The following is a 9,504-nucleotide window of genomic DNA, read 5'->3' as shown; positions in this document are numbered from 1 at the left end:
GAAACAAACAAACGGTCTTCAACTACAGGAAGAGGAGATGTGTTTCCTTTTGGCAAGTAGGGTCCAGGACAAACAAGAGTACCAAGGAATTGCCCAAAGCAAGTAGTTCCTCCCTGCATTCTGAGAGGGTGAGGGCTTCCAGTAAGGAAGCAGAATAATTCAGCAAATGCAAGGGTTTTCTGAGAGTCACACCTGAGCTAAATGCATGAGAGAAAACCATTAACAAGAAAATCTATAAGCAATTATTAGTCAGATGCAAATATTCATATAACTTTACTCCAAGAAAGTACATGTTGAAAGCCAGAGTGTTGTAGGGAAAGGTCCCCAAGGAGGAGATTCTCTCCGAATGGGAAGACTAGAACAGCATTTGAACTAAACCATAATATCCGGGTAGGAGTCCACACTGAGGGTTGAGGAAGGGCACTCCTGAGGTGAGGGGATGAGAGGTGGGTCTTCTGAGGCTGCAGTGAAAAGCTTGAGAAAAAGGTGGGGTCTGTGTATAGAGAGAGAGCTTATGTACTGGGCTATGCCACCTTGGTTTCTGTGGACAATGGGCAGCATTTACTTTAGGGGAAGGACACATGCTACCCATGGGGAAGCTATAGAAGAACAGTTATCGTCAATCCTAAAACCCCTATAGAGGCACAAAAGACCCCAAAGACTGAACCAATCCTACTGGCTCTCCTACCCTTCTCTGCAGGATATAAGGAAGACCTAAGCAAAACGAACGATGCTGGAGGAATCACAACACCTAACTTCAGACTAAGCCACAGTAGCCACAAACCCACCAGGATACTAACACAGAAGAAGACACTATAAAACAGAACAGAAGGTCCCGGGGGCTGGGAAGATGGCCTAGCTGGTAAAGAGCTTGCCATGAAAGCACGCGGACCTGAATTTAGATCCTCCGCACTCACATACATATCAAGTGTATCTGCATGTCTGCAATCCCAGTACTGGGAAGGCAGAGACAGTCCTCAGAGCCCTCAGGCTCTGGCTGCCCAGACTACCTGAACCCAGGAAAAACCCTGTCTCAAGATGTAAGGTGAAGAGTTATAAAGAAAGACACCTGGCATCAATCTCTAGCCAACACACACAGACACACACACATGCACACATGCACACACGCATAAGCACACATACACATATGCACACACACTCACACAGCCCTCCACCAGAAAACCTTTAGATCTGATCAACACTTCCAGTGAAGTTACAAGGACCACAATATACAAAATCATCATATAAAAATCCATAGCTTCTCTACATGCACCAATCATCAGCTTTATGAGAATGAAATTATATCACACTCGCTATACCTCAAAGATGGAAAGAAACCTAGATGTAAACCTAAGCAAGACGGTGAAATCTCTCTACAGTGGAAAAGAAGGAAGGAAGGAAAAATAGAAGATGCTAAATAATGGAAGGAAACAGTGTTCCTGCACTGACACAATTAAATTATGAATATGTTATAGTATCAAAAGAGGTTTACAAATTCAATGCAATTACCACCAAAAGCCCAACGACATTCTTTACAGAACTAGAAAAAGCAATCCAAAAATTTATGTGGACACAAAGACCACAGACAGTCAAAGCAGTTCTGAGCTTAAAGAACACTGCTGGAGATGTCTTGATACCCGGCCTCAACTTACATTATAGCTATAATAATGACAAGGATTGTGTGAGTCACTGTTGTGGGACTGTAAACTGGTACGGTCATTATGGAAATCATCCTGGAGGTTTGGTCAAAAGTTAAAAAAAAAAAAAAGTACTACTGTATGACCCGGCTAGGCCACTCTTGGGCACGTCCTCAAAGAAGTCCATATTCTAGATAGAGACACCTGCACAACCATGAGTCTTGCCTCGGTCACAATAGCAAGGGAGTGGGAGCAGCCTAGATTTCCACCCACCAGGGAAAGGATAATGAAAATGTGGCGCATGCACTCAATGGAGGTCCTAGCTTCCAATGTTCCTGCCCAGAGCGGTGGATGGACAAACACACAGATGTACAGATGAGGGTGTGAGTGCTGGGGTAGGTCTAGAAGCTGGAAAGGTGTTGAGGAACTGGAGAGAGGCTATGGGACGCATGTGACATGACAGTGTCCCAGTTACAGCCATCTAACTGACTCAACAGAGATACTGGGGGAGGAAGACAGCCTTTTTAACAAATGGCACCAGGAAAACTGGATGGCACAGGGAAATGATTGAAACCCGGGGACAGGGTTCGCTCAGTAGAATGCTTGCCCAGCACTCACGTAGCCCTACCCCAGCTTCCCATTAACTGGGAATCGTGGCACTTGCCTGTAATGCCAGAACTTGGGATGCAGAGTCAAGAGGCTCAGATGTCCATGATCGTCCTCAGCTACACAGCAAGTTTACGGCCAGCCTCGGCTATGTGAGACTTTCCTCAAGCAAACAACATCAAAGACAGGAATTAGATTCCTCTCTTTAACGTTTACAAATGTCAGTTCTACATTAATCAGATGCCTTAATGTAATCGAATGTCAAAGGCTGAGGAAATATCAGTGAGATTACACTGAATTAGATACCTCTGAGCAGCAAAGGAGACAGCGGCGAAGTAACAGTCTGCATGATGAGAGAAAATGTTTGTCAGCTATTCATCTAATGGGGTATACAAAAACGTAGAACAATTAAATATCAAAAGAACAGATAATCCAGTCAGAAACTGGGCAAATCCACTGACCAGACATTTTTCCGTTTGAGCAAGTACAAATAGGCACCAAATGTATGACAGATATTCATATCACTGCCATTTCAGAAATGTAAATCAAAACTCATAATTTCACCTCACCCCAATCACGATAGATACCATCAAGAAAACAAGCAACAGCCAGGCATGGTGGTGCACACCTTTAATCCATCACTCTGGAGGCAGAGGCAGGTGAATCTCTGTGAGTTCAAGGTCAGCCTGGTCTACAAGAGCAAGTTCCAGGCCAGCCAAAGTTACAGAGAAAAACCCTGTCTCAATAAATAAATAATAAATAGAAAAGGAAAGAAGCAAAAAATGCTGGAATAAATATGAACAAAAGGGAACTTGTTGGGAATGTAACTTAATCCAGTCTCTATAGAAATCAGCATGGAGGAATCAAAGTCATTGCACAATAGCATACCTGCACATCTATGCTCACTGTGGAACTATTCGCTAGAGCAATGCATTGAAAGAAGGCTGGGTGCTCCTCAAGATAAATGAATAAAAAGAATGTGCTATACACACACAAGCAAGCTTTATTCAACCATAAAGAACTAATTGTAAAATTTGCAAGAAAGATGGTTGGAATAGAGATTACCATGCTAAGCAAACCAGACTCACAAGACGAACGTCGCGTGGTCTCTCCCACATGTGAATTAAGGGTGAGAGAAACAGGACATGAAAGCAAAGCAAAGGACTGTGGGTGGAGCCCTTGCTGCTGCCCAGTCTGATGCCCCTGGCAGACTACTAAAGTAACACTGCTTTCTGATCATGGTCTAAAGAATGACGTGATTAACCACTGCCCCCAGAAAAGAATATGAAAGAGGACTATCAGAAAGGTAGAAGGAGGGAAAGGGACTAGAGAAAGGGGGGGGAATGATAAGGTAATAGAGGGAAAATTTTTTGATGAAAGTACATTACATGCATGTATGAAAATGTTAAAATGAAACCCGCTGCTTTGTATAAGTAATATAAGCCAACAGTCATTTTTAAAACAGCTGTCTTCTAGGATGCAAGCTCCTGGAGGAATGACAGCTGGGAACCCATTGCTTTGTGTAGTTAATATAGGTTAATAATCATTTCCGAAACAGCTGTCTTCTAGGATGCTAGCTACTGGAGGAATGGGAGCTGGGAACAGGATTTGGAAGAGTGATGCTGGAAGCCACTGGAGCTGCATTTGTACCAAAGACATATCCTCACTGGGATGCAAGAGCGGAATGTAGTGAGCAGTAAATGCCCTTAAGCAAGGACTGTGTGCCTGAGCTCAGCCCCTGCTAGGTCACACACCAGCTAAGAGAGATCTTGCTCAGGTCCCCTTCTGGACATCTGATTCACGTACCGTGGGAAAGAGTTGTCACCTCTGAGGATCCTCCTAACCCTAATTCCTCTTAAGAACTCTATGACAACCCTTCAGCCTTCCCTAAAGGAACCATGAAAACACTGGAAAAGGCTCAGTCTGTAAACTCAGGGGACAGAGTGTCCACATAACAAACAAAGACGGAATGAGATGGTCACTATGGATCCCCTGACACCCTTTGTATATCACAAGTTGGGACAGGAAAATGAAGGGTATCAGAGGTGTGGCAGGCAGGCCGTCTTGCTAAAGATGGGGGTGAGGGGTGTTGGATGGAAAGGAAGTGGGCCAACTAACCAGTTTCCTCCCAAACAAGCTCCAAGCCCAGGGCTAGGAATTTCACACAAAAAAAAAAGCAAAATGAGTTGTGTGACCATTTCCTGCTCCACCCGGCTCCCTCCCTGGCAGGGTTACCACACCGCTCACCTATGAAGCAATCTTTCCTAGGGACAACCAGGGGCTGCCTATAAAAGCGGGACTTGTGCTGCTCCTGCCAAACACTCGGTAGCGCTTTAGCTTTGGTAAGTGAGCTTCGTCTTTTCCGGTGGGGAGCTTGCCTGCTAGATCTTTCATTCCTCCCCCATCCAACTTTCTTCCAAGTCCTCCTCTAAAAGGAGGGCTCCTTTGTTGACACTGTCCTCTTGACATCTTCCTTCACTTTCTCGAAGTGTTGTGCTGTAAAATGGTTCACTTTTTTACATTCCATCACTCTTTTTGCTTGGTGTTTCTCCTCCCTTTCCCGCCTGACAGTGGCCACAGACCAGGCCAGGGACGCTCAGCACCCTATCCGTTCATCTGTAACCTTTGTTTGCCCTGTTTTCAAAGAGGAGCAAGAAGATGGCCACCAAAACCCCATCTCTGATGGAGCGCAGCATAAACACCGTCATCGACGTCTTCCACAAGAATTCTTCGATGGAAGGACACCCAGACACCCTGAGCCAGAAGGAATTCAAGGAGATGGTGAAGAAAGATCTGGCAAACTTTATGAAGGTGAGGCCTGGTTAGCTAGGGAAGAGGTGCAGTCTGTAGGATTCAGGGAGACCATGCCAGCCCCTTCCACCAGGGACAGTGGGGTTCTGTCACTAGAGGTACTCAAAGTTAGACATGAGTCGGGAAATTGTCTTGCTGAACACCTGCAATGTGTGGCACCCTATTCTGGGCAGAGGGATGTAGAGATGACATAGACTCCATTATCCCAGTGTTGGTGACACACGGCCTTAAGAACACAGGCAGCTTCAATGGCCTGGAAGTCAGAAGGAACGTAAGAGTTCTGTGGGTAGTCTCTGCTGGCTGCAGCAGGGTGGGGTGACTGGCTATGGTTTTAAAAAGTAAAAAGGACCTCCCCTTTGAGGGGGCAACACTTCAGCTGAGTCTCTGGTAAAGGACTCATAGGATGTTAAAGCAATGAGGTGGCACGGCAGGTTCATTGGCTCCTAGAGAAGGAAGCTGAGACCAGTTACCCTTCAAAATGGGCTTTATTAGCAGAGAGAAATTCGAGATGATGGGGGACACGATCCGGTCTTTAGGTGAAAGAGCATTAAATGCATTATGAGGACACTGAAGAAAATAGCATAAAGTGAAAGAAAAGAGAGAAGGCTACCACGGCAATGGGGGAGGGGCCGCTGAAAGGAGAGAGGAGCATGCATGTGTGCCAGAGACAGAGAAACCCTTCACTTTTTTATTTATATATAACTTTTCCCTAGAGGAGTGAGGAGCCTGCTAATATTAAGGCCAGCTCCTATAGGCTGGTTCCCCCCCCCCCCTGCGCAAAGGAAATTTGGAGAATTGTCATTGTGGGAGGTATTAGGGACACAGACATCTCCTCATAAGTGGGCATATTGGGCAAGCAAGGCACTGACGCAGGGTAGACCAAGGGTGCACATGAAGCTATGCTGTGAGATATCTTCTCTGGGATCCCTTCATGGGTTCTACACGCCATCTTGACATCCTCTGCTAGAAGCAGGGTGATGAGCCGGTGGAAACTGGGACCTCAAACATGGACTTCTCGGGGTGTGGGACGGGGTGGTGCTTAGCCAAGGTGTCCCAGCAAGTGAGTGGAAGACTTGCAGTCAGCTGATGAAGCCGCTGCCGCATCTTGATCTTTCCTCTTTATCTGAGTCTTCTCTACACTTTACCACACCCTTTGGGGTCAGCGGAGCTTGGTTTGTTCCTAAGAGCCCATGATTTCTGGGGTACCTCCCCCACTTAGTAGCCTAAACAAGCTTTACCAGGTAGTTACCTCCAAGGAAAGGGCGAGAGTGGGGGTGACTGAGAGGCTGAGGAGAGTGAGGGGGTGCATAATCCTCCAAGTCAGATCCAAATGTGCACCTCCTCTCCTCCCGGCCTCCACAACCTGTAGAAATGATGGACCTTTCAGAAAGCCAGTTTCCATTTCTATCTGCCCAAGTAGTTATACGGATAAATGACGGACGGTTCTAGACTTACTAATTGCTTGACCTTCTATAGAGCAGAGTCCTAGTGTCCAAGGCAGAGGGCTATCTGGGGAACAAATTAGAAAGCGTTTAGTACATGTTTAGCATCTGCTCCATCACGAACACTCAGAACATTATTCTCATTTTTCAATCTAATGCCAGGGGCCAGGGTTTCCTTTGCATTTACCACCTCACTCGCTGTGCTCCAAGTTCTCTTCCCTGGCTATACTCAGCCTAAAAGTCCCCTCTGTTTTGCCCACAGAAGGAGAAGAGGCGTGACAAAATCATAAATGACATCATGGAGGACCTGGACACAAACCAGGACAAGCAGCTGAGCTTTGAGGAGTTTGTCATGCTGGTAGCAAAGCTGGTCTATGCCACCCATGAGAAGATGCATGAGGGGAACCACCCACGTGGGAATGATCACAGCCATGGCTCCGGCTTCGGAAAGTAATTAGGAGACCAGCCACTTTGCATCTGCCCAACCAAGGGAAAATGAAACGTCTTACCAGATGGTCTTGGTTGTGGGGCTAGGAAATGATAAAAATAAAGTCTTTATCCATTCCAGTGATCTGCATGCTGTTTCTGCCTCCTTCACACTTGTCTTTCCTAGGGGTCTGAGTACTGAACAGTTCTGCCCTACCTAGTCTGAAGCTCCAGTCCTCCATTCCAGTCATAACAATAAAATGAGCCAACAACCTATGTCTACACTGAGTCCCTAAGCTTACCTCCCTCCCCATGTCTCTATCTCTGATATTAGGCCTCACCTCTCAGACCACAGTCTCCTACCTTGGCATTGTGCGACTTCTCTTATTCTTATATTCTCTCTCTCTCTCTCTCTCTCTCTCTCTCTCTCTCTCTCTCTCTCTCTCTCTCTCTCTCTCTCTCTCTCTCTCTCTCTCTCTCTCCCATGCCCAGGGAGGTGTACTGAGTAAGGATATATGGAGAACAGGAGCACACAGGATGCAAGAAGGCAGGCAGATCTCCCAATAGACAAAGAATCCCAAACATATGTGCTGATGGGCCGCTGTGGTTCTCAAATGGATGAAAGTGGCAGTTACCCCCAAGTCCACCATGATTGCAGCAGGATGGTGGGGTGAACACACTCTTTGCCCAGTGAAGGAGACGAGCTCTGACTTGGCTCAGCATCTCAAATTCCCTGGGTCCTGTAGAGAGGTAGGACTTTGTCCACAGAGCCTGTGGAGCCTGAAAATTGGGACCATGAGCCACGAGGAGCTGACGCCATGCAGCCTCTGCATTCCCACCTAAGAGTCAAATTCGAGGTTATGGCTAAACAAGAAAGGTAGAAAAGCCTAGAGCTATAAGAAGTTGGAAGCAGAGGCTCACACACAGAGGGAGCAGAGCCATTGAGGCAAGTGATCAGTTGGGGAACCCTTAAGGCCACACCAACTACTTAGAGACTTGGCCTCTGGTGAAGGACAGAGGGGATGGATATTCCCAGGTGTCAAGAGCACTTTTCCTTGTCTCGTGTCTATGTGAACCCTGAGTGTGGTGGCCATTCTAGAATCCAGGCAAATATTTCAGAGCAATCCAGTTTTGCAGAGTCCCAGGATTTTCCGTAAATAGCTAAACAGAGGCAATCATGGTGACTGAACCCCCTCCTTCCCATTAGGAAAAAACTGGTCTGTTTAGCAAAGGGAGAGGTCCCTCTTAGATCTAGGCGCGCTATCTCACATTGGTGCTATTTCAACACAAAACCCCAGCTCTCATCAAATGGAATAAGAAACAGTTTGCCCTGTAGTCATGGTGAGTGGCCACGTCTGGGAACACAGACTTGGGCTACCCCAAATTTCATATTCCAAAGTGGAAGCAGTTCCCAGAGCTTTAGCTTTATAAAAACAAAGGAAGTCATAAATAGCCACTTCTGAATCTGATCAAGGTCCTGTGTGGATCAGGAAGACTCTAGAATTTTGGAAAAAAACTAATTTCCTTATTTGTTTACTTTTTGGCCACTGGTTTTTTCAGGATACATTAATGGGACACTCACTGAGTGCTCGGCACTCCAGACTGCTCCAAAGAACCACTGCACTGAGTGAGGCTTGGCCAGGAGCCACAAGGCCTGCAGGAAAGACCAGACAGGTCCTTCGGTCATTCTAATATGAAAAGGGAAAAGTCAAGGTGACACTAGGTGGGACCTTGAGGCTGGAATCTGTAGAGCTGTCTACCCAGAAGGGAAGTAGCTTTTCTCCAATGTCAGAATTTGCTGATATATCTACCACTATCCTTAAAACTCTGAATTGCAACCTGAGACAGTAGGTCTTCGCTGGTGAAGTGCACTTGAATGTATCTGAGGAATGTTTTCATTTTCTTATTTTTCTTTCTCCTACTTCTTTCTTAAAATAAAAAAGTATCTTGTTATGAAACCCAGGCTAGTCTCAAGCTTGGTGTAATTCTCCTGCCTTTGCTTCCTGAGCACTGGGATTTATACATGTAAGCCACCAAGCCTACCTAGAAGAAGTGAAAATTGAAATGTCTTGAAGCTGAGACTGCAGACATCTCAAGACAGACAGAAATATGCTTCAGAAAAAGGCCTGGGTGTGGCGGGTGCACGGCTGTATGGGAATGAGGAACGTGGACATATGAGGGAAGGTAAAGGTTACAGAGACAAAAAGGACAGGTAAGGAGCGAAGGAGCTCACTCCTCATGTGGGAGAGCCAAGGGCAGACACAGCAACGGATGCGGGAAGGGAAAGTCTAGCATCATATTTGTGCTTTGGACACATTAGTCCAAGGGTTATGGGATAGACTAGAGGTATCAGGAGACACAGGCACATAGCCCATTAGGAGGCAGTGACAACAGCACCATAGTCCAGCTGAGAGCACAGCAGAGCCTGCCAGGTGCCACTCAAAACTGCCTATGTGGTCAGAACATAAAATGTCCCTGGTTAGAGAAGGCACAGCACGAAGCTCCTGTTGTAAGGAGCCTGACAGCAATGACACAAAAGACAGTTGCGTCTCTCAGCCAGACTGTCACACCGCTGAAACGAT

The 9,504-nt window shown here is 46.3% G+C and overlaps 1 protein-coding gene across 1 annotated transcript; it reads left to right on the top strand.

The window, feature by feature from the left end:
- The first annotated feature begins 4,565 nt into the window (after positions 1-4,565).
- On the top strand, positions 4,566-7,067 carry S100a9 (S100 calcium binding protein A9). Its single transcript, XM_038312022.1, has 3 exons — positions 4,566-4,585; positions 4,890-5,054; positions 6,759-7,067. The coding sequence occupies exons 2-3, from the start codon at positions 4,902-4,904 to the stop codon at positions 6,948-6,950; spliced, it is 345 nt and encodes a 114-aa protein (XP_038167950.1). The 5' UTR covers positions 4,566-4,585; positions 4,890-4,901; the 3' UTR covers positions 6,951-7,067.
- The last annotated feature ends 2,437 nt before the right edge of the window (positions 7,068-9,504 follow it).

This window comes from Arvicola amphibius, chromosome 14 (genome assembly GCF_903992535.2).
Source record: "Arvicola amphibius chromosome 14, mArvAmp1.2, whole genome shotgun sequence".
Lineage (NCBI taxonomy): Eukaryota > Metazoa > Chordata > Mammalia > Rodentia > Cricetidae > Arvicola > Arvicola amphibius.
Note: the sequence above shows the minus strand (reverse complement) of the source record. Positions and strands in the feature narration are given on the sequence as shown.

What these genes read in the sequence shown, in the direction of transcription:
- S100a9 (XM_038312022.1), top strand. Translation starts at nt 4,902, where the DNA reads ATGGCCACCAAAACCCCATCTCTGATGGAGCGCAGCATAAACACCGTC. An exon ending in ATCTGGCAAACTTTATGAAG is followed by an intron (nt 5,055 to 6,758) that starts GTGAGGCCTGGT and finishes TTTTGCCCACAG; the next exon opens with AAGGAGAAGAGGCGTGACAA.